Source organism: Coregonus clupeaformis, unplaced genomic scaffold, assembly GCF_020615455.1.
Source record: "Coregonus clupeaformis isolate EN_2021a unplaced genomic scaffold, ASM2061545v1 scaf0473, whole genome shotgun sequence".
In the NCBI taxonomy this organism is placed as follows: Eukaryota; Metazoa; Chordata; class Actinopteri; order Salmoniformes; family Salmonidae; genus Coregonus; species Coregonus clupeaformis.
The window spans coordinates 150193-177080 of record NW_025533928.1 but is presented as its reverse complement, the minus strand read 5'-3'; the positions used below and the strand labels follow the sequence as shown (position 1 = coordinate 177080).

Here is a 26888-nt window from a genome sequence, read left to right as displayed (position 1 = left end):
CTATATATTACTACATGTCTGGAGGATGACGGGTCCTGGTTAACAGTAGTACACTATATATTACTACATGTCAGGAGGATGATGGGTCCTGGTTAACAGTAGTACACTATATATTACTACATGTCAGGAGGATGATGGGTCCTGGTTAACAGTAGTACACTATATATTACTACATGTCAGGAGGCTGACGGGTCCTGGTTAACAGTACTACACTATATATTACTACATGTCTGGAGGCTGACGGGTCCTGGTTAACAGTAGTACACTATATATTACTACATGTCAGGAGGATGATGGGTCCTGGTTAACAGTAGTACACTATATCTATTTATTACTACCAGATACTTTAACCAACTATTCCCCACGTTGATTAGATTAGATAGATAAACCCCAGTCATCAGCTCCATGTCAGTGTTGCAGCAGGATTAGATAGATAAACCCCAGTCATCAGCTCCATGTCAGTGTTGCAGCAGGATTAGATAGATAAACCCCAGTCATCAGCTCCATGTCAGTGTTGCAGCAGGATTAGATAGATAAACCCCAGTCATCAGCTCCATGTCAGTGTTGCAGCAGGATTAGATAGATAAACCCCAGTCATCAGCTCCATGTCAGTGTTGCAGCAGGATTAGATAGATAAACCCCAGTCATCAGCTCCATGTCAGTGTTGCAGCAGGATTAGATAGATAAACCCCAGTCATCAGCTCCATGTCAGTGTTGCAGCAGGATTAGATAGATAAACCCCAGTCATCAGCTCCATGTCAGTGTTGCAGCAGGATTAGATAGATAAACCCCAGTCATCAGCTCCATGTCAGTGTTGCAGCAGGATTAGATAGATAAACCCCAGTCATCAGCTCCATGTCAGTGTTGCAGCAGGATTAGATAGATAAACCCCAGTCATCAGCTCCATGTCAGTGTTGCAGCAGGATTAGATAATACACAGAAAACATTTTCAGAATCATAATTGTTTTATTATAAAAAAAGTCAATTTCTACATATTGTTTCAGGACACATTTTTCCATTTAAAAAAAAATTGTAAAAACAAAAAATAAAGTGTTTGTTTTAAAAGGAGCTGCAACGTCACACAGCTCTGTTAATATTGTAGAGCCTGAACTCAACTAGGACCAAACACAACCCTGGGAACAAACAGCAGCTACACACCAAGACATCCACAACATTCAGATCTACCCACAGCAACGGATGTTGCATTAGATGAGTACTCAGTGAAGCTGCGATATTATGAGTCCCTTGCGGGTTGTGTCTGGTCCAGTCCAGCTCTATCTAACCCCTGACCTAACTAACCTTTGACCTCTGGTCAGCCCTCCCCCCTGCAGGGTCACTGACAGGCACACATACCTTTCAGCCAATCAGATTCCTCCTCTGGCCCGTTAGGATTCTGGTGGAAACTGGGTTCGATCGTTTTAGCTCGACCCTGGGAGGGCGGAGTTTCCACATTAGGACCAATGGAATGGTCTCAAATGCACAAACTCCGCCTACCGGACGCGCGCTAAATCGATCCAACAGGTATGAACCCCGCGCTAACGCTTTACTCATCATCATCATCATCATCATCATCGTCGTCCTCCAGGTCATCATCATCATCATCATCACCGGCCGTGGCGTGGGGCATCATACCGGACGAGCCACCGGGACCGGGTCGCATCGGCGCCCGCTTAACGTTTGCACCGGAGCGGTATGCAGCCATGTCCTACACACACGACACAAACAGACAGAGAGAGATGGGGTACAGCGGTCAGTCTCTAACAGACAGAGAGACGGGGTACAGCGGTCAGTCTCTAACAGACAGAGAGACAGAGAGATGGGGTACAGCGGTCAGTCTCTAACAGACAGAGACAGAGAGACGGGGTACAGCGGTCAGTCTCTAACAGACAGAGAGACAGAGAGACGGGGTACAGCGGTCAGTCTCTAACAGACAGAGAGAGATGGGGTACAGCGGTCAGTCTCTAACAGACAGAGAGACAGAGAGATGGGGTACAGCGGTCAGTCTCTAACAGACAGAGAGACGGGGTACAGCGGTCAGTCTCTAACAGACAGAGAGAGATGGGGTACAGCGGTCAGTCTCTAACAGACAGAGAGACGGGGTACAGCGGTCAGTCTCTAACAGACAGAGAGAGATGGGGTACAGCGGTCAGTCTCTAACAGACAGAGAGAGATGGGGTACAGCGGTCAGTCTCTAACAGACAGAGAGAGACGGGGTACAGCGGTCAGTCTCTAACAGACAGAGAGAGATGGGGTACAGCGGTCAGTCTCTAACAGACAGAGAGACGGAGAGACGGGGTACAGCGGTCAGTCTCTAACAGACAGAGAGACAGAGAGACAGAGAGATGGGGTACAGCGGTCAGTCTCTAACAGACAGAGAGACAGAGAGATGGGGTACAGCGGTCAGTCTCTAACAGACAGAGAGACAGAGAGATGGGGTACAGCGGTCAGTCTCTAACAGACAGAGAGACGGGGTACAGCGGTCAGTCTCTAACAGACAGAGAGACAGAGAGATGGGGTACAGCGGTCAGTCTCTAACAGACAGAGAGACAGAGAGATGGGGTACAGCGGTCAGTCTCTAACAGACAGAGACAGAGAGATGGGGTACAGCGGTCAGTCTCTAACAGACAGAGAGACAGAGAGATGGGGTACAGCGGTCAGTCTCTAACAGACAGAGAGACAGAGAGATGGGGTACAGCGGTCAGTCTCTAACAGACAGAGAGACGGGGTACAGCGGTCAGTCTCTAACAGACAGAGAGACAGAGAGATGGGGTACAGCGGTCAGTCTCTAACAGACAGAGAGACAGAGAGATGGGGTACAGCGGTCAGTCTCTAACAGACAGAGACAGAGAGATGGGGTACAGCGATCAGTCTCTAACAGGTCTGGGGTCTGTTTGTGGTTGCGTGATGTGTGTTAATGTGTGTGTGGGGCAAGGTGTGTGTGTGTGTTAATGTGTGTGTGGGGCAAGGTGTGTGTGTGTGTTAATGTGTGTGTGGGGCAAGGTGTGTGTGTGTGTATACAGTGGCTTGCGAAAGTATTCACCCCCCTTGGCATTTTTCCTATTTTGTTGCCTTACAACCTGGAATTAAAATGGATTTTTTTTGGGGGGTTTGTATAATTTGATTTACACAACATGCCGACCACTTTGAAGATGCAAAATAATTTTTATTGTGAAACAAACAAGAAATAAGACAAAAAAAAAACTTGAGCGTGCATAACTATTCACCCCAAAGTCAATACTTTGTAGAGCCACCTTTTGCAGCAATTACAGCTGCAAGTCTCTTAAGGAATGTCTCTATAAGCTTGGCACATCCAGCCACTGGGATTTTTGCCCATTCTTCATGGCAAAACTGCTCCAGCTCCTTCAAGCTGGATGGGTTCCGCTGGTGTACAGCAATCTTTAAGTCATACCACAGATTCTCAATTGGATTGAGGTCTGGGCTTTGACTAGGCCATTCCAAGACATTTGAATGTTTCCCCTTAAACCACTCGAGTGCTGCTTTAGCAGTATGCTTAGGGTCATTGTCCTGCTGGAAGGTGAACCTCCGTCCCAGTCTCAAATCTCTGGAAGACTGAAACAGGTTTCCCTCAAGAATTTTCCTGTATTTAGCGCCATCCATCATTCCTTCAATTCTGACCAGTTTCCCAGTCCCTGCCGATGAAAAGCATCCCCACAGCATGATGCTGCCGCCACCATGCTTCACTGTGGGGATGGTGTTCTCGGGGTGATGAGAGGTGTTGGGTTTGCGCCAGACATAGCATTTTCCTTGATGGCCAAAAAGCTCAATATTAGTCTCATCTGACCAGAGTACCTTCTTCCATACCTTTTGGCGAACACCAAACGTGTTAGGTAATTTTTTTCTTTAAGCAATGGCTTTTTTCTGGCCACTCTTCCGTAAAGCCCAGCTCTGTGGAGTGTACGGCTTAAAGTGATCCTATGGACAGATACTCCACTCTCCGCTGTGGAGCTTTGCAGCTCCTTCAGGGTTATCTTTGGTCTCTTTGTTGCCTCTCTGTAATGCCCTCCTTACCTGGTCCGTGAGTTTTGGTGGGTGGCCCTCTCTTGGCAGGTTTGTTGTGGTGCCATATTCTTTCAATGTTTTAATAATGGATTTAATGGTGCTCCATGGGATGTTCAAAGTTTCAGATATTTTTTTATAACCCAACCCTGATCTGTACTTCTCCACAACTTTGTCCCTGACCTGTTCGGAGAGCTCCTTGGTCTTCATGGTGCCGCTTGCTTGGTGGTGCCCCTTGCTTACTGGTGTTGCAGACTCTGGGGCCTTTCAGAACAGGTGTATATATACTGAGATCATGTGACCGATTAGATTGCACACAGGTGGACTTTATTTAACTAATTATGTGACTTCTGAAGGTAATTGGTTGCACCAGATCTTATTTAGGGGCTTCATAGCAAAGGGGGTGAATACATATGCACGCACCACTTTTCCGTTATTTTGTATTTTTTGAAACAAGTTATTTTTTTCATTTCATTTCACCAATTTGGACTATTTTGTGTATGTCCATTACATGAAATCCAAATAAAAATCAATTTAAATTACAGGTTGTAATGCAATAAAATAGGAAAAACACCAAGGGGGATGAATACTTTTGCAAGGCACTGTTTGACATTACCGCTTGTCCTCTTGTCCAGGACAGGTCATAAAGATAATGTCGCAATATTTTTTTACATTTTTAGTCATTTAGCAGACGCTCTTATCCAGAGCGACTTACAGTTAGTGAGTGCATACATTATTTTTATATTTTTCATACTGGCCCCCCGTGGGAAACGAACCCACAACCCTGGCGTTGCAAACATCATGCTCTACCAACGTCCCTGCCGGCCATTCCCTCCCCTACCCTAGACGACGCTGTGCCAATTGTGCGCCGCCCCATGGGTCTCCCGGTCACGGCCGGCTGCGACAAACAATTACTCTGAGGTAATATGCATATCGTCTACAGCCTCATGTTCAAACCCATGCAGACATGAGGGAGGTGACAGAAAATGTAGCCAAACTTGAATGACACTTTTAATGACATAAATATAGTCATGTTTGACAATTATAATGTAGGATAATTAACATTAAAGTCTAAAGGCTTGATTCTGTCGAAATACTCAATGCACGATTAGTTCAGATCAAATGGTCAGACCGGAGAGTGAAGGACAGTGCCTTAAATCTCACCTTCTGATAACCAGGTGGCGAATCGCATCTCTGCATGTCTGGCAGACATATCAGTATGGATGACGGATCACCACCTCAAGCTGAACCCTGGCAAGACGGAGCTGCTCTTCCTCCCGGGGAAGGACTGCCCGTTCCATGATCTCGCCATCACGGTTGACAACTCCGTTGTGTCCTCCTCCCAGAGTGCAAAGAGCCTTGGCGTGACCCTGGACAACACCCTGTCATTCTCCGCTAACATCAAGGCGGTGACCCGCTCCTGCAGGTTCATGCTCTACAACATTCGGAGAGTACGACCCTACCTTACACAGGAAGCGGCACAGGTCCTAATCCAGGCACTTGTCATCTCCCGTCTGGATTACTGCAACTCGCTGTTGGCTGGCCTCCCTGCCTGTGCCATTAAACCCCTACAACTCATCCAGAACGCCGCAGCCCGTCTGGTGTTCAACCTTCCCAAGTTCTCTCACGTCACCCCCCTCCTCCGCACACTCCACTGGCTTCCAGTTGAAGCTCGCATCCGTTACAAGACCATGGTGCTTGCCTATGGAGCAGTGAGGGGAACGGCACCTCTGTACCTTCGGGCTCTGATCAGTCCCTACACCCAAACGAGGGCATTGCGTTCATCCACCTCTGGCCTGCTGGCTCCCCTTCCTCTGCGGAAGCATAGTTCCCGCTCAGCCCAGTCAAAACTGTTCGCTGCTCTGGCACCCCAATGGTGGAACAAGCTCCCTCACGACGCCAGGACAGCGGAGTCACTCACCACCTTCCGGAGACATTTGAAACCCCACCTCTTTAAGGAATACCTGGGATAGGATAACGTAATCCTTCTACCCCCCCCCCAAAATTGTAAAGTGGTTATCCCACTGGCTATAGGGTGAATGCACCAATTTGTGAGTCGCTCTGGATAAGAGCGTCTGCTAAATGACGTAAATGTGCCCTTGAGCAAGGCACTTAACCCTAATTGCTCCTGTAAGTCGCTCTGGATAAGAGCGTCTGCTAAATGACTAAAATTTAAATGTAAAATTTAACCGCAAACCTAATTGTTTAAAACCTGGACATTTTATGTGGTCCTCTGTAGCTCAGCTGGTAGAGCACGGCGCTTGTAACGCCAAGGTAGTGGGTTCGATCCCCGGGACCACCCATACACAAAAATGTATGCACGCATGACTGTAAGTCGCTTTGGATAAAAGCGTCTGCTAAATGGCATATTATTGTTATGTATTTTTATTAAGCATGTCTTAACTTGTTTCAAAGTAGCCTAGCAAAAATACAAACATAGAAATGCTGAGGTTATTATTTGATAAACACTTAATATGAAACCAGCATTTCTCATATTCTATTGGTTCAAATCAACGTTATTTTATTGTCATGAACCTGCTCACTTTTGAGGTGTTTTCCAGCTAATATCATTTTGGAACATTTGAGCGTAAGGCCGTGAGCTGATAATATAAAGAAATAAAAGGTTCTCAACATGAAGCTAAACGTTCTGATCTGTTGCCTGTTTGGATCCCAGAACTGTCCCAGAACCATAGACATACTTATCGTCAAATGGACAACAGGACGCCCTTCATAAAATGTATTTGGTTGATGTTACAATATTTTATAGGATACCAACCATCCTCCAGGAGAGCCTTAAAGGGGCAGTGTTGTATTTGGAGGATAGCCAACCATCCTCCAGGAGAGCCTTAAAGGGGCAGTGTTGTAGTATTTTGAGACTGGCTTGAATATCAGAAGCCAATAGGCAGAGTGTAGATTACATTTAGAGGTCATTCGGAAAGTATTCAGACCCCTTGGCTTTTTCCACATTTTGTTACATTCAATCTACACACAATAACCCATAATGACAAAGAGAAAACTGGTTTTTAGAAATGTTTTCAAATTGATTAAAAATACAAATATTCAGACCCTTTGCTATGAGACTCGAAATTGAGCTCAGGTGCATCCTGTTTCCATTGATCATCCTTGAGATGTTTCTACAACTTGACTGGAGTCCACCTGTGGTAAATTCAATTGATTGGACATGATTTGGAAAGGCACACACCTGTCTATATAAGGTCACTCGGTTGACAGTGCATGTCAGAGCAAAAACCAAGCCATGAGGTCGAAGGAGAGCTCCGAGACAGGATTGTGTCGAGACACAGATCTGGTGAAGGGTACCAAAACATTTCTGCAGCATTGAAGGTCCCCAAGAACACAGTGGCCTCCATAATTCTTAAATGGAAAAAGTTTGGAACCACCAAGACTCTTCCTAGAACTGGCCGCCCGGCCAAATTGAGCAATCGGGGTAGAAGGGCCTTGGTTAGGGAGGTGACCAAGAACCCGATGGTTACTCTGAGAGAGCTCCAGAGTTCCTCTGTGGAGATGGGAGAACCTTCCAGAAGGACAACCATCTCTGCAGCTCTCCACCAATCAGGTCTTTATGGTAGAGTGGCCAGACGGAAGCCACTCCTCAGTAAAAAGCACATGACAGCCCGCTTGGAGTTTGCCAAAAGGCACCTAAAGATTCTCAGACCATGAGAAACAAGATTCTCTGGTCTGATGAAACCAAGATTGAACTCTTTGGCCTGAATGCCAAGCGTCACGTCTGGAGGAAACCTGCCACCATTCCTACGGTGAAGCATGGTGGTGGCAGCATCATGCTGTGGGGATGTTTTTCAGCGGAAGGGACTGGGAGACTAGTCAGGATCGAGGGAAAGATGAACGGAGCAAAGTACAGAGAGATCCTTGATGAAAACCTGCTCCAGAGCGCTCAGGACCTCAGACTGGGGCGAAGGTTCACCTTCCAACAGGACAACGACCCTAAGCACACATCCAAGACAATGCAGGAGTGGCTTCGGGACAAGTCTCTGAATGTCCTTGAGCGGCCCAGCCAGAGCCCGGACTTGAACCCGATAGAACATCTCTGGAGAGACCTGAAAATAGCTGTGCAGCGACGCTCCCCATCCAACCTGACAGAGCTTGAGAGGATCTGCAGAGAAGAATGGGAGAAACTCCCCAAATACAGGTGTGCCAAGCATGTAGCATCATACCCAAGAAGACTCGAGGCTGTAATCGCTGCCAAAGGTGCTTCAACAAAGTACTGAGTAAAGGGTCTGAATACTTATGTAAATGTGATATTTCCGTTTTTGCTTTGTCATTATGGGGTATTGTGTGTAGATTGATGAGGGGAAAAAATAATTTTATCAATTTTAAAATAAGGCTGTAATGTAACAAAATGTGGAAAAAGTCAAGGGGTCTGAATATTTCCTGAATGTAGGTCTGATTCTCTATGGTAATTTTTTAAAAAGTGGTTCCTTGCATCATGTAAAAATGGTGTTACAGAGATTTTGGTAAAAAATCTATCCTGCTTGTTCAAAGGAATGTCAAGTAGCAGTCCTGTACCTTGTCATATTTCTCCCTCAGTCGGAGAGCCTTCTCTTCAAACGGCTGTTTCTGGGTTGGAGTCTGTTGACCCCACATGATCCCCAGCTTCTTAGCACATTCTCCTATAGAACAGCCTGGAGACAATAATATATACATTATTATACAGTGGGGGGAAAAAGTATTGTCAGCCACCAATTGTGCAAGTTCTCCCACTTAAAAAGATGAGAGAGGCCTGTAATTTTCATCATAGGTACACGTCAACTATTGAGAATTTTTCCCCCAGAAAATCACATTGTAGGATTTTTAATGAATTTATTTGCAAATTATGGTGGAAAATAAGTATTTGGTCACCTACAAACAAGCAAGATTTCTGGCTCTCACAGACCTGTAACTTCTTCTTTAAGAGGCTCCTCTGTCCTCCACTCGTTACCTGTATTAATGGCACCTGTTTGAACTTGTTATCAGTATAAAAGACACCTGTCCACAACCTCAAACAGTCACACTCCAAACTGCACTATGGCCAAGACCAAAGAGCTGTCAAAGGACACCAGAAACAAAATTGTAGACCTGCACCAGGCTGGGAAGACTGATTCTGCAATAGGTAAGCAGCTTGGTTTGAAGAAATCAACTGTGGGAGCCATTATTAGGAAATGGAAGACATACAAGACCACTGATAATCTCCCTCGATCTGGGGCTCCACGCAAGATCTCACCCCGTGGGGTCAAAATGATCACAAGAACGGTGAGCAAAAATCCCAGAACCACACTGGGGGACCTAGTGAATGACCTGCAGAGAGCTGGGACCAAAGTAACAAAGCCTACCATCAGTAACACACTACGCCGCCAGGGACTCAAATCCTGCAGTGCCAGACGTGTCCCCCTGCTTAAGCGAGTACATGTCCAGGCCGGTCTGAAGTTAGCTAGAGTGCATTTGGATGATCCAGAAGAGGATTGGGAGAATGTCATATGGTCAGATGAAACCAAAATATAACTTTTTGGTAAAAACTCAACTCGTCGTGTTTGGAGGACAAAGAATGCTGAGTTGCATCCAAAGAACACCATACCTACTGTGAAGCATGGGGGTGGAAACATCATGCTTTGGGGCTGTTTTTCTGCAAAGGGACCAGGATGACTGATCCGTGTAAAGGAAAGAATGAATGGGGCCATGTATCGTGAGATTTTGAGTGAAAACCTCCTTCCATCAGCAAGGGCATTGAAGATGAAACGTGGCTGGGTCTTTCAGCATGACAATGATCCCAAACACACCGCCCGGGCAACGAAGGAGTGGCTTCGTAAGAAGCATTTCAAGGTCCTGGAGTGGCCTAGCCAGTCTCCAGATCTCAACCCCATAGAAAATCTTTGGAGGGAGTTGAAAGTCTGTGTTGCCCAGCGACAGCCCCAAAACATCACTGCTCTAGAGGAGATCTGCATGGAGGAATGGGCCAAAATACCAGCAACAGTGTGTGAAAACCTTGTGAAGACTTACAGAAAACGTTTGACCTGTGTCATTGCCAACAAAGGGTATATAACAAGGTATTGAGAAACTTTTGTTATTGACCAAATACTTATTTTCCACCATCATTTGCAAATAAATTCATTAAAAATCCTACAATGTGATTTTCTGGATTTTTTTGTCTCATTTTGTCTGCCATAGTTGACGTGTACCTATGATGAAAATTACAGGCCTCTCTCATCTTTTTAAGTGGGAGAACTTGCACAATTGGTGGCTGACTAAATACTTTTTTCCCCCACTGTACATACATACAGTGAGGGACAAAAGTATTTGATCCCCTGCTGATTTTGTACGTTTGCCCACTGACAAAGACATGATCAGTCTATAATTTTATGGAGCTCTTTGGCATCAACTCAACTCGCCGTGTTTGGAGGAGGAGGAATGCTGCCTATGACCCCAAGAACACCATCCCCACTGTCAAACATGGAGGTGGAAACATTATGCTTTGGGGGTGTTTTTCTGCTAAGGGGACAGGACAACTTCACCGCTGAAGATGGGGTGGGGGGGCAATGCAAATAGTCTGGGTAGCCATGATTAGCTGTTCAGGAGTCTTATGGCTTGGGGGTAGAAGCTGTTAAGAAGCCTTTTGGACCTAGACTTGGCACTCCGGTACCGCTTGCCATGCGGTAGCAGAGAGAACAGTCTATGACTAGGGTGGCTGGAGTCTTTGACAATTTTGAGGGCCTTCCTCTGACACCGCCTGGTATAGAGGTCCTGGACGGCAGGAAGCTTGGCCCCAGTGATGTACTGGGCCATACGCACTACCCTCTGTAGTGCCTTGCTGTCGGAAGCCGAGCAGTTGCCATACCAGGCAGTGATGCAACCAGTCAGGATGCTCTCGATGGTGCAGCTGTATAACCTTTTGAGGATCTGAGGACCCATGCCAAATCTTTTCAGTCTCATGAGAGGGATAGGCTTTGTCGTGCCCTCTTCACGAATGTCTTGGTGTGTTTGGACCATGAGAGTTTGTTGGTTATGTGGACACCTAGTCTCTTGAAGCTCTCAGCCTGCTCCACTACAGCCCCGTCGATGAGAATGGGGGCGTGCTCAGTCCTCCCTTTCCTGTAGTCCATAATCATCTCCTTTGTTTTGATCACGTTGAGGATATATTGAAGCAACATCTCAAGACATCAGTCAGGAAGTTAAAGCTTGGTCGCAAATGGGTCTTCCAAATGGACAATGACCCCAAGCATACTTCCAAAGTTGTGGCAAAATGGCTTAAGGACAACAAAGTCAAGGTATTGGAGTGGCCATCACAAAGCCCTGACCTCAATCCTATAGAAAATGAAAAAGCATGTGCGAGCAAGGAGGCCTACAAACCTGACTCAGTTACACCAGCTCTTTCAGGAGGAATGGGCCAAAATTCACCCAACTTATTGTGGGATGCTTGTGGAAGGCTACCCGAAACATTTGACCCAAGTTAAACAATTTAAAGGCAATGCTACCAAATACTAATTGAGTGTACGTAAACTTCTGACCCACTGGGAATGTGATGAAATAAATAAAAGCTGAAATAAATCATTCTCTCTATTATTATTCTGACATTTCACATTCTTAAAATAAAGTGGTGATCCTAACTGACCTAAGACAGGGAATTTTTTACTAGGATTAAATGTCAGGAATTATGAAAAACTGAGTTTAAACTTCCAACTTCAACTGTATATACTACTACTACCAATATATATATATATATAATGGGCGGCAGGTAGCTTAGTGGTTAAGAGCGTTGTGCCAGTAACCGAAAGGTCGCTGGTTCTAATCCCCGAGCCGACTAGGTGAAAAATCTGTCGATGTGCCCTTGAGCAAGGCACTTAACCCTAATTGCTCATGTAAGTCGCTCTGGATAAGAGCGTCTGCTAAATGATGTAATATATATATATATATATATATATATATATATATATATATATATATATATATTTATTATTATATATATATATACTACTACCAATATATAGATTATTATATATACTACTACCAATATATAGATTATTATATATACTACTACCAATATATAGATTATTATATATACTACTACCAATATATAGATTATTATATATACATTTACATTTTTGTCATTTAGTAGACGCTCTTATCCAGAGCGACTTACAGGAGCAATTAGCAATTAGTGGTTAAGTGCCTTGCTTAAGGGCACATTGACATATTTTTCACCTAGTCGGCTCAGGGATTAGAACCAGCGACCTTTCGGTTACTGGCACAACGCTCTTAACCACTAAGCTACCTGCCACTACTGCTATTGATAATACACACTATTATTATATATACTACTACCAATATATAGATTATTATATATACTACTACCAATATATAGATTATTATATATACTACTGCTATTGATAATACTCTCCTATGGAGCAGCCTGGAAACAATACACATATTACTAGGGATGCACAATATACCGGTGACAATATCTGTATCGGCTGATAATATATTAAATGGGTCCCACGTGGGGATGAAAGGCTCAAATAGGGCCGAAATGTGGGGACAAACCATCGTCTACATTACACATCTATTATTATCACTGTTTTAACCTAATACCACTAATACAGTACTGATATTACTACTGTTTTAACCTAATACCACTAATACAGTACTGATATTACTACTGTTTTAACCTAATACAGTACTGATATTACTACTGTTTTAACCAAATACCACTAATACAGTACTGATATTACTACTGTTTTAACCAAATACCACTAATACAGTACTGATATTACTACTGTTTTAACCAAATACCACTAATACAGTACTGTTATTATCACAGTTTTAACCAAATAGGTAGCTTAGTGGTTAAGAGCGTTGTCCCAGTAACCGAAAGGTCGCTGGTTCTAATCCCCGAGCCGACTAGGTGAAAAATGTCATTCCACAGTTGCTGGTGGACCAAAAAGCTTTTAGGCCCTGTTAGTAATACTATCATCATCTTTAGTTTACCTGGGAACTCCTGTTAGTAATACTATCATCATGATTAGTTTACCTGGGAACTCCTGTTAGTAATACTATCATCATCATTAGTTTACCTGGGAACTCCTGTTAGTAATACTATCATCATCATTAGTTTACCTGGGAACTCCTGTTAGTAATACTATCATCATCATCATTAGTTTACCTGGGAACTCCTGTTAGTAATACTATCATCATCATCATTAGTTTACCTGGGAACTCCTGTTAGTAATACTATCATCATCATTAGTTTACCTGGGAACCCCTGTTAGTAATACTATCATCATCATCATTAGTTTACCTGGGAACTCCTGTTAGTAATACTATCATCATCATTAGTTTACCTGGGAACTCCTGTTAGTAATACTATCATCATCATCATGATTAGTTTACCTGGGAACTCCTGTTAGTAATACTATCATCATCATTAGTTTACCTGGGAACTCCTGTTAGTAATACTATCATCATCATTAGTTTACCTGGGAACTCCTGTTAGTAATACTATCATCATCATTAGTTTACCTGGGAACTCCTGTTAGTAATACTATCATCATCATTAGTCTACCTGGGAACTCCTGTTAGTAATACTATCATCATCATTAGTTTACCTGGGAACTCCTGTTAGTAATACTATCATCATCATTAGTTTACCTGGGAACTCCTGTTAGTAATACTATCATCATCATTAGTTTACCTGGGAACTCCTGTTAGTAATACTATCATCATGATTAGTTTACCTGGGAACTCCTGTTAGTAATACTATCATCATCATTAGTTTACCTGGGAACTCCTGTTAGTAATACTATCATCATCATTAGTTTACCTGGGAACTCCTGTTAGTAATACTATCATCATGATTAGTTTACCTGGGAACTCCTGTTAGTAATACTATCATCATCATTAGTCTACCTGGGAACTCCTGTTAGTAATACTATCATCATCATTAGTTTACCTGGGAACTCCTGTTAGTAATACTATCATCATGATTAGTTTACCTGGGAACTCCTGTTAGTAATACTATCATCATCATTAGTTTACCTGGGAACTCCTGTTAGTAATACTATCATCATGATTAGTTTACCTGGGAACTCCTGTTAGTAATACTATCATCATGATTAGTTTACCTGGGAACTCCTGTTAGTAATACTATCATCATCATTAGTTTACCTGGGAACTCCTGTTAGTAATACTATCATCATCATTAGTTTACCTGGGAACTCCTGTTAGTAATACTATCATCATCATTAGTCTACCTGGGAACTCCTGTTAGTAATACTATCATCATCATTAGTTTACCTGGGAACACCTGTTAGTAATACTATCATCATGATTAGTTTACCTGGGAACTCCTGTTAGTAATACTATCATCATCATTAGTTTACCTGGGAACTCCTGTTAGTAATACTATCATCATGATTAGTTTACCTGGGAACTCCTGTTAGTAATACTATCATCATGATTAGTTTACCTGGGAACTCCTGTTAGTAATACTATCATCATCATTAGTTTACCTGGGAACTCCTGTAGTAATACTATCATCATCATTAGTTTACCTGGGAACTCCTGTTAGTAATACTATCATCATCATTAGTTTACCTGGGAACTCCTGTTAGTAATACTATCATCATCATGATTAGTTTACCTGGGAACTCCTGTTAGTAATACTATCATCATCATTAGTTTACCTGGGAACTCCTGTTAGTAATACTATCATCATCATTAGTTTACCTGGGATCTCCTGTTAGTAATACTATCATCATCATTAGTTTACCTGGGAACTCCTGTTAGTAATACTATCATCATCATTAGTTTACCTGGGAACTCCTGTTAGTAATACTATCATCATCATGATTAGTTTACCTGGGAACTCCTGTTAGTAATACTATCATCATCATTAGTTTACCTGGGAACTCCTGTTAGTAATACTATCATCATCATTAGTTTACCTGGGATCTCCTGTTAGTAATACTATCATCATCATTAGTTTACCTGGGAACTCCTGTTAGTAATACTATCATCATCATTAGTCTACCTGGGAACTCCTGTTAGTAATACTATCATCATCATTAGTTTACCTGGGAACACCTGTTAGTAATACTATCATCATGATTAGTTTACCTGGGAACTCCTGTTAGTAATACTATCATCATCATTAGTTTACCTGGGAACTCCTGTTAGTAATACTATCATCATCATTAGTTTACCTGGGAACTCCTGTTAGTAATACTATCATCATCATTAGTCTACCTGGGAACTCCTGTTAGTAATACTATCATCATCATTAGTTTACCTGGGAACTCCTGTTAGTAATACTATCATCATGATTAGTTTACCTGGGAACTCCTGTTAGTAATACTATCATCATCATTAGTTTACCTGGGAACTCCTGTTAGTAATACTATCATCATGATTAGTTTACCTGGGAACTCCTGTTAGTAATACTATCATCATGATTAGTTTACCTGGGAACTCCTGTTAGTAATACTATCATCATCATTAGTTTACCTGGGAACTCCTGTTAGTAATACTATCATCATCATTAGTTTACCTGGGAACTCCTGTTAGTAATACTATCATCATCATTAGTCTACCTGGGAACTCCTGTTAGTAATACTATCATCATCATTAGTTTACCTGGGAACACCTGTTAGTAATACTATCATCATGATTAGTTTACCTGGGAACTCCTGTTAGTAATACTATCATCATCATTAGTTTACCTGGGAACTCCTGTTAGTAATACTATCATCATGATTAGTTTACCTGGGAACTCCTGTTAGTAATACTATCATCATGATTAGTTTACCTGGGAACTCCTGTTAGTAATACTATCATCATCATTAGTTTACCTGGGAACTCCTGTAGTAATACTATCATCATCATTAGTTTACCTGGGAACTCCTGTTAGTAATACTATCATCATCATTAGTTTACCTGGGAACTCCTGTTAGTAATACTATCATCATGATTAGTTTACCTGGGAACTCCTGTTAGTAATACTATCATCATCATTAGTTTACCTGGGAACTCCTGTTAGTAATACTATCATCATCATTAGTTTACCTGGGAACTCCTGTTAGTAATACTATCATCATCATGATTAGTTTACCTGGGAACTCCTGTTAGTAATACTATCATCATCATTAGTTTACCTGGGAACTCCTGTTAGTAATACTATCATCATCATTAGTTTACCTGGGATCTCCTGTTAGTAATACTATCATCATCATTAGTTTACCTGGGAACTCCTGTTAGTAATACTATCATCATCATTAGTTTACCTGGGAACTCCTGTTAGTAATACTATCATCATCATGATTAGTTTACCTGGGAACTCCTGTTAGTAATACTATCATCATCATTAGTTTACCTGGGAACTCCTGTTAGTAATACTATCATCATCATTAGTTTACCTGGGATCTCCTGTTAGTAATACTATCATCATCATTAGTTTACCTGGGAACTCCTGTTAGTAATACTATCATCATCATTAGTCTACCTGGGAACTCCTGTTAGTAATACTATCATCATCATTAGTTTACCTGGGAACACCTGTTAGTAATACTATCATCATGATTAGTTTACCTGGGAACTCCTGTTAGTAATACTATCATCATCATTAGTTTACCTGGGAACTCCTGTTAGTAATACTATCATCATGATTAGTTTACCTGGGAACTCCTGTTAGTAATACTATCATCATGATTAGTTTACCTGGGAACTCCTGTTAGTAATACTATCATCATCATTAGTTTACCTGGGAACTCCTGTAGTAATACTATCATCATCATTAGTTTACCTGGGAACTCCTGTTAGTAATACTATCATCATCATTAGTTTACCTGGGAACTCCTGTTAGTAATACTATCATCATGATTAGTTTACCTGGGAACTCCTGTTAGTAATACTATCATCATCATTAGTTTACCTGGGAACTCCTGTTAGTAATACTATCATCATCATTAGTTTACCTGGGAACTCCTGTTAGTAATACTATCATCATCATGATTAGTTTACCTGGGAACTCCTGTTAGTAATACTATCATCATCATTAGTTTACCTGGGATCTCCTGTTAGTAATACTATCATCATCATTAGTTTACCTGGGAACTCCTGTTAGTAATACTATCATCATCATTAGTTTACCTGGGAACTCCTGTTAGTAATACTATCATCATCATTAGTTTACCTGGGAACTCCTGTTAGTAATACTATCATCATCATGATTAGTTTACCTGGGAACTCCTGTTAGTAATACTATCATCATGATTAGTTTACCTGGGAACTCCTGTTAGTAATACTATCATCATCATTAGTTTACCTGGGAACTCCTGTTAGTAATACTATCATCATCATTAGTTTACCTGGGAACTCCTGTTAGTAATACTATCATCATGATTAGTTTACCTGGGAACTCCTGTTAGTAATACTATCATCATGATTAGTTTACCTGGGAACTCCTGTTAGTAATACTATCATCATCATTAGTTTACCTGGGAACTCCTGTTAGTAATACTATCATCATCATTAGTTTACCTGGGAACTCCTGTTAGTAATACTATCATCATCATTAGTTTACCTGGGAACTCCTGTTAGTAATACTATCATCATCATTAGTTTACCTGGGAACTCCTGTTAGTAATACTATCATCATCATTAGTTTACCTGGGAACTCCTGTTAGTAATACTATCATCATGATTAGTTTACCTGGGAACTCCTGTTAGTAATACTATCATCATCATTAGTTTACCTGGGAACTCCTGTTAGTAATACTATCATCATCATGATTAGTTTACCTGGGAACTCCTGTTAGTAATACTATCATCATGATTAGTTTACCTGGGAACTCCTGTTAGTAATACTATCATCATGATTAGTTTACCTGGGAACTCCTGTTAGTAATACTATCATCATCATTAGTTTACCTGGGAACTCCTGTTAGTAATACTATCATCATCATTAGTTTACCTGGGAACTCCTGTTAGTAATACTATCATCATCATTAGTTTACCTGGGAACTCCTGTTAGTAATACTATCATCATGATTAGTTTACCTGGGAACTCCTGTTAGTAATACTATCATCATCATTAGTTTACCTGGGAACTCCTGTTAGTAATACTATCATCATCATTAGTTTACCTGGGAACTCCTGTTAGTAATACTATCATCATCATTAGTTTACCTGGGAACTCCTGTTAGTAATACTATCATCATCATTAGTTTACCTGGGAACTCCTGTTAGTAATACTATCATCATCATTAGTTTACCTGGGAACTCCTGTTAGTAATACTATCATCATCATTAGTTTACCTGGGAACTCCTGTTAGTAATACTATCATCATCATTAGTTTACCTGGGAACTCCTGTTAGTAATACTATCATCATCATTAGTTTACCTGGGAACTCCTGTTAGTAATACTATCATCATCATTAGTTTACCTGGGAACTCCTGTTAGTAATACTATCATCATCATTAGTTTACCTGGGAACTCCTGTTAGTAATACTATCATCATCATCATTAGTTTACCTGGGAACTCCTGTTTGACCGTCGGACGGAACTCTGCTGAGAACACAAAGAAGGCAGACCTGATGGAGGAAGAGGGAGGAGGGTTAGAGAGAAGCAGGTCATATGTGATGAGGGAGGAGGGAAGCAGGTCATATGTGATGAGGGAGGAGGGAAGCAGGTCATATGTGATGAGGGAGGAGGGAAGCAGGTCATATGTGATGAGGGAGGAGGGAAGCAGGTCATATGTGATGAGGGAGGAGGGGAAGCAGGTCATATGTGATGAGGGGAGGAGGGAAGCAGGTCATATGTGATGAGGGAGGAGGGAAGCAGGTCATATGTGATGAGGGAGGAGGGAAGCAGGTCATATGTGATGAGGGAGGAGGGAAGCAGGTCATATGTGATGAGGGAGGAGGGTTAGAGGGAAGCAGGTCATATGTGATGAGGGAGGAGGGAAGCAGGTCATATGTGATGAGGGAGAAGGGAAGCAGGTCATATGTGATGGAGGGAGGAGGGAAGCAGGTCATATGTGATGAGGGAGGAGGGTTAGAGGGAAGCAGGTCATATGTGGTGCTTGCCTACGGAGCTGTGAGGGGAACGGCACCTCCTTACCTTCAGGCTCTGATCAGTCCCTACACCCAAACGAGGGCACTACGTTCATCCACCTCTGGCCTGCTAGCCCCCCTACCTCTACGGAAGCACAGTTCCCGCTCAGCCCAGTCAAAACTGTTCGCTGCTCTGGCACCCCAATGGTGGAACAATCTCCCTCACGACGCCAGGACAGCGGAGTCACTCACCACCTTCCGGAGACACTTGAAACCCTACCTCTTTAAGGAATACCTGGAATAGTATAAAAGTAATCCTTCTACCCCTCCCCTCCCATAAAAAAAAAGAAGAAAAAAAGTGGTTGTCCCACTGGCTATCATAAGTTGAATGCACCAATTTGTAAGTCGCTCTGGATAAGAGCGTCTGCTAAATGATATAAATGGAATGGAGGGAGAAGGGTTAGAGTGAAGCAGGTCATATGTGATGGATGTACAGTAGTGTGTATACTGTAATGTGTGACTCACGGGGGTCGTTTGGGAGCGTTGGGGTCCTTCTTTTTCCTACCGCTCTTGGCCATCCCCTTGGGGGGGACGTACCCCCTCATGTCCCTCTCATAACGCACCTTGTCATTCTTCGCCATGTCCTCAAAACGACGCTTGTCAGTCGCAGTGGAAGCCTACACACAAACTCAGTTATAACTTCCTTATTACACACAGTTATTATAACACTGATACACGGGGGCCAGTATGAAAAAACTAACTGTAAGTCGCTCTGGATAAGAGCGTCTGCTAAATGACTAAAATGAAAAATATACAACGGACACATAGTGGAATAACACCTTGTGATGTGTGTCGACTGTGTGTGTATAAATGTGTGGCGTGTGTATTAATATTCACCCTCCATCTCTCGGAACACTGCTTGGAGAACTCTGAGAAGTTGACCGACTGGTCAGGCTGTTTCCTCTTCTGTTCCTCCCGGCAGGTCTGGACGAAGAAGGCGTAGGCTGACGTCTTGCCCTTGGGTTTATTAATGTCCCCTTTCACCATGGTCACACGATTGACTGATACACGGGAGAAAATAGACATTTATTAAACTAGCTTTTTTTGCAAGAGCATCTAGGTAAAGTGGCTAACTAACTAGGCCCCACGTCGGATAAAATGTCGTTGAAATAATTGCAGACCCGTGTGCAGCTTAGACTGTATAGGGTTTGCATTAAGGTTAGCCTAGTTAGCTGCCACCTAGCATGCTAGCTCGTTGAGAACAATGGGCCCACCATTTGCTTCCCGCCTAACGCGCTGCTAACTCATCCCATCACGCAGCGCTAGCATTTATGCTAAAGATGCTAACGCTGCTAGCCTTAACAAAACATTAGCTAGTGTGAAAACTATGAGTAATCAAATTAGTAATCCTAAAGCAAGTTTATTTTATTTTAACTACATTTAAAATGTAGATTTAGCTAGGTAACGTTTCAGTAACACGCTCTGTAGCTACTGTACAGTAACAGTTAACGTTACAGTAACTTAGCAGAAAAATACTAGAAAAACATGCAAGGGGAAACTAACGTTTTCTACAATTATTCAGGTACATTTTTCATTAAATGGCTTCATGTTGAAATGTGTTATTTTACTACTACTAACGTGCAATCTTTTCCATGACTTACTTTTACCGGTCAGATAGCAAGAATTGGTCTCCCGTCGTCGTCTTGGTTGTTGTTGTTGTTGTTGTTGTTGTGGACGCTGCTGTGTGTTACTGCCGAGGCCAGTTGATCCAGGTTCAAACTGCATCCAGCTCTGATCTCAGGCCCGCCCCCAGGCCCGCCTCCAGACACACCCCCAGGCCCGCCCCCAGGCCCCGCCCCCAGGCCCGCCCCCTGGCCCGCACCCAGGCCCCGCCCCCAGGCCCGCCCCCAGGTCCGCCCCCAGGCCCGCCCCTAGGCCCGCCCCCGTTGGCTGATTACCGTCATTCGAACGCAGGGGGCGGAGACCCAAGTGTTGAGATGGGCGGAGACTCGTGTCTGATTGGCCAGGGTGCGTTCGGATACAGGCCTGATTTGCTCCCTAAATCCCAAAGAGTCAACTCAGACTACTGCATTCAGTGCGGCAGATTTCGCCCTTTTTTTTTTAACGCAGTGGGTCCTCCGTAGATTTACTATTATTGTTATTCTGATGGTTTTTGCGCGAGTCTGTGATAGTTTATTACTAGTTTATTGACAACGGTACTAATCATGTCTGTCTGATCAGATCTGAACAACGTCCACTCTAGCTACTTGTCTTGTAAGTAAGGTGGAGATGTGATGAAGCTATTCACAACAATGAAAACGATAGGAGCCTATAGAATGGAATCCTGGCTCACTTCAGCGAGAGGGGTGAGGCTGGTTTTAATGTCTATGGGGTGAAGTGGTAATTTACGTTACGTCTGCTTTGGTTTTCTATTCTGAACAAAAATATAAACACAACATGTAAAGTGTTGGTCTCATGTTCCATGGGCTGAAATAAAAGATCCCAGATATTTCCATACACACAAAAAGCTTATTTATCTCAAATGTTGCGCACAAATTTGTTTACATCTCTGTTAGTGACCATTTCATCTTTGCCAAGATAATCCATCCACCTGACAGGTGTGACATGCCAAGAAAGAAGCTGATTAAACAGAATGATCATTACACAGGTGCACCTTGTGCTGGGGACAATAAAAGGCCACTCTAAAACGTGCAGTTTTGTCACACAACACAATGCCACAGATGTCTCAAGTTTTGAGGGAGCGTGTAATTGGCATACTGACTGCAGGAATGTCCACCAGAGCTGTTGCCAGTGAAGTGAATGTTCATTTCTCTACCATAAGCCACCTCCAACGTCATTTTAGAGAATTTGGCAGTACGTCTAACCGGCCTCACAACTGCAGACCACGTGTCACCACGCCAGCCCAGGACCTCCACATCCGGCTTCTTCACCTGTGGGATTGTCTGAGACCAGCCACCCGGACAGCTGATGAAACTGTGGGTTTGCACAACCGAAGAATTTCTGCACAAACTGTCAGAAACCGTCTCAGGGAAGCTCATCTGCACGCTCGTAGTCCTCACCAGGGTCTTGACCTGACTGCAGTTCGGCGTCGTAACCGACTTCAGTGGGCAAATGCTCACCTTCGATGGCCACTGGTATTCTCGAGAAGTGTGCTCTTCAAAGATGAATCCCAGTTTCATGCTTGACCTTTGGTATGATGTTCTTACTGTGGAATGCAGAGTTTGGTTTTTGCCAGGCATTACTGGAACCATGTCGTCCAAAAAGTTGTACTTTTGAATCATCTGTCCATAGAACGTTCTTCCAAGAGTCTTGATGATCATCCAGGTGCTTTTTGGCAAACTTGAGTCAACATTTTGGACAAGATGGGTCCAATTATGTCTGGCGAAAACCAAACACTGCATTCCACAGTAAGAACATCATACCAAAGGTCAAGCATGGTGGTGGTGGTGTGATGGTTTGGGGATGCTTTGCTGCCTCAGGACCTGGACGACTTGCCTTAATAGAAGGAACCATGAATTCTGCTCCGTATCAGAGAATTCTACAGGAGAATGTCAGACCATCCGTCTGTGAGCTGATGCTGAAGCGCAGCTGGGTCATGCAGCAAGACAATGATCCAAAACACACAATCAAGTCTACATGAAAATTGCTAAAAAGCAACAAATTGGAAGTTTTGGAATGGCCTAGTCAAAGTCCAGACCTAATCCCAATTGAGATGTTGTGGCAGGACTTGAAACGAGCAGTTCATGCTTGAAAACCCACATGTCACTGAGTTAAAGCAGTTCTGCATGGAAGAGTTGGCCAAAATTCCTCCACAGCGACGGGAGAGACTGATCAACAACTACAGGAAGCATTTGGTTGGAGTCATTGCAGCTAAAGGTGGCACAACCAGTTATTGAGTGTAAGGGGGCAATTACTTTTTCACACAGGGGAATTGGGTGTTGCATAACTTTGTTTATGAAATAAATGAAATAAATATGTAATTGTTGTGTTATTTGTTCACTTATGTTCCCTTTATCTAATATTAGGTTTTGGTTGAATATCTGATAACATTCAGTATCACAAATATGCAAAAGTTGAGAAAATTAGAAAGGGGGCAAATACTTTTTCATAGCACTGTATATGATATCTATATGGTATGGAGACAGGTTGGTGAGGGACAACATGTATATGATATCTATATGGTATGGAGACAGGTTGGTGAGGGACAACATGTATATGATATCTATATGGTATGGAGACAGGTTGGGACAACATGTATATGATATCTATATGGTATGTAGACAGGTCGGTGAGGGACAACATGTATATGATATCTATATGGTATGGAGACAGGTTGGGACAACATGTATATGATATCTATATGGTATGGAGACAGGTCGGTGAGGGACAACATGTATATGATATCTATATGGTATGGAGACAGGTTGGGACAACATGTATATGATATCTATATGGTATGGAGACAGGTTGGTGAGGGACAACATGTATATGATATCTATATGGTATGGAGACAGGTTGGTGAGGGACAACATGTATATGATATCTATATGGTATGGAGACAGGTTGGTGAGGGACAACATGTATATGATATCTATATGGTATGGAGACAGGTTGGTGAGGGACAACATGTATATGATATCTATATGGTATGGAGACAGGTTGGTGAGGGACAACATGTATATGATATCTATATGGTATGGAGACAGGTTGGGACAACATGTATATGATATCTATATGGTATGGAGACAGTTCGGTGAGGGACAACATGTATATGATATCTATATGGTATGTAGACAGGTCGGTGAGGGACAACATGTATATGATATCTATATGGTATGTAGACAGGTTGGGACAACATGTATATGATATCTATATGGTATGGAGACAGGTTGGTGAGGGACAACATGTATATGATATCTATATGGTATGGAGACAGGTTGGTGAGGGACAACATGTATATGATATCTATATGGTATGGAGACAGGTTGGTGAGGGACAACATGTATATGATATCTATATGGTATGTAGACAGGTCGGTGAGGGACAACATGTATATGATATCTATATGGTATGGAGACAGGTTGGGACAACATGTATATGATATCTATATGGTATGGAGACAGGTTGGTGAGGGACAACATGTATATGATATCTATATGGTATGTAGACAGGTCGGTGAGGGACAACACGTATATGATATCTATATGGTATGGAGACAGGTTGGTGAGGGACAACATGTATATGATATCTATATGCTATGTAGACAGGTCGGTGAGGGACATGTATATGATATCTATATGGTATGGAGACAGGTTGGTGAGGGACAACATGTATATGATATCTATATGGTATGGAGACAGGTTGGTGAGGGACAACATGTATATGATATCTATATGGTATGTAGACAGGTTGGGACAACATGTATATGATATCTATATGGTATGGAGACAGGTTGGTGAGGGACAACATGTATATGATATCTATATGGTATGGAGACAGGTTGGGACAACATGTATATGATATCTATATGGTATGGAGACAGGTTGGTGAGGGACAACATGTATATGATATCTATATGGTATGTAGACAGGTTGGGACAACATGTATATGATATCTATATGGTATGGAGACAGGTTGGTGAGGGACAACATGTATATGATATCTATATGGTATGTAGACAGGTTGGGACAACATGTATATGATATCTATATGGTATGGAGACAGGTTGGTGAGGGACAACATGTATATGATATCTATATGGTATGGAGACAGGTTGGTGAGGGACAACATGTATATGATATCTATATGGTATGGAGACAGGTTGGTGAGGGACAACATGTATATGATATCTATATGGTATGGAGACAGGTTGGTGAGGGACAACATGTATATGATATCTATATGGTATGGAGACAGGTCGGGTGAGGGACAACATGTATATGATATCTATATGGTATGTAGACAGGTCGGTGAGGGACAACATGTATATGATATCTATATGGTATGGAGACAGGTCGGTGAGGGACAACATGTATATGATATCTATATGGTATGGAGACAGGTTGGTGAGGGACAACATGTATATGATATCTATATGGTATGTAGACAGGTTGGGACAACATGTATATGATATCTATATGGTATGTAGACAGGTTGGTGAGGGACAACATGTATATGATATCTATATGGTATGTAGACAGGTTGGGACAACATGTATATGATATCTATATGGTATGTAGACAGGTCGGTGAGAGACAACATGTATATGATATCTATATGGTATGTAGACAGGTTGGTGAGGGACAACATGTATATGATATCTATATGGTATGGAGACAGGTTGGTGAGGGACAACATGTATATGATATCTATATGGTATGGAGACAGGTCGGTGAGGGACAACATGTATATGATATCTATATGGTATGGAGACAGGTTGGTGAGGGACAACATGTATATGATATCTATATGGTATGGAGACAGGTCGGTGAGGGACAACATGTATATGATATCTATATGGTATGGAGACAGGTTGGTGAGGGACAACATGTATATGATATCTATATGGTATGGAGACAGGTTGGTGAGGGACAACATGTACAGTGGGGGAAAAAAGTATTTAGTCAGCCACCAATTGTGCAAGTTCTCCCACTTAAAAAGATGAGGGAGGCCTGTAATTTTCATCATAGGTACACGTCAACTATGACAGACAAAATGAGGAAAAAAAATCCAGAAAAACACATTGTAGGATTTTTAATGAATTTATTTGCAAATTATGGTGGAAAATAAGTATTTGGTCACCTACAAACAAGCAAGATTTCTGGCTCTCACAGACCTGTGACTTCTTCTTTAAGAGGCTCCTCTGTCCTCCACTCATTACCTGTATTAATGGCACCTGTTTGAACTTGTTATCAGTATAAAAGACACCTGTCCACAACCTCAAACAGTCACATTCCAAACTCCACTATGGCCAAGACCAAAGAGCTGTCAAAGGACACCAGAAACAAAATTGTAGACCTACACCAGGCTGGGAAGACTGAATCTGCAATAGGTAAGCAGCTTGGTTTGAAGAAATCAACTGTGGGAGCAATTATTAGGAAATGGAAGACATATAAGACCACTGATAATCTCCCTCGATCTGGGGCTCCACGCAAGATCTCACCCTGTGGGGTCAAAATGATCACAAGAACGGTGAGCAAAAATCCCAGAACCACACGGGGGGACCTAGTGAATGACCTGCAGAGAGCTGGGACCACAGTAACAAAGCCTACCATCAGTAACACACTACGCTGCCAGGGACTCAAATCCTGCAGTACAGACGTGTCCCCCTGCTTAAGCCAGTACATGTCCAGGCCCGTCTGAAGATTGCTAGAGTACATTTGGATGATCCAGAAGAGGATTGGGAGAATGTCAGATGAAACCAAAATATAACTTTTTGGTAAAAACTCAACTCGTCGTGTTTGGAGGACAAAGAATGCTGAGTTGCATCCAAAGAACACCATACCTACTGTGAAGCATGGGGGTGGAAACATCATGCTTTGGGGCTGTTTTTCTGCAAAGGGACCAGGACGACTGATCCGTGTAAAGGAAAGAATGAATGGGGCCATGTATCATGAGATTTTGAGTGAAAACCTCCTTCCATCAGCAAGGGCATTGAAGATGAAACGTGGCTGGGTCTTTCAGCATGACAATGATCCCAAACACACCGCCCGGGCAACGAAGGAGTGGCTTCGTAAGAAGCATTTCAAGGTCCTGGAGTGGCCTAGCCAGTCTCCAGATCTCAACCCCATAGAAAATC

At 42.5% G+C, this 26888-nt stretch overlaps 1 protein-coding gene across 1 annotated transcript; it reads right to left on the bottom strand.

The window, feature by feature from the left end:
• Positions 1-946: 946 nt before the first annotated feature.
• LOC123484805 (high mobility group protein B2-like) lies at positions 947-20876 on the bottom strand. The gene is made up of 6 exons (XM_045215565.1): positions 20731-20876; positions 19967-20130; positions 19595-19746; positions 18549-18607; positions 8560-8675; positions 947-1705 (listed from the first exon to the last, which is right to left on the bottom strand). Exons 1-6 carry the CDS (start codon positions 20852-20854, stop codon positions 1544-1546), a joined length of 777 nt encoding a protein of 258 aa, XP_045071500.1. The 5' UTR covers positions 20855-20876; the 3' UTR covers positions 947-1543.
• Positions 20877-26888: the final 6012 nt, after the last annotated feature.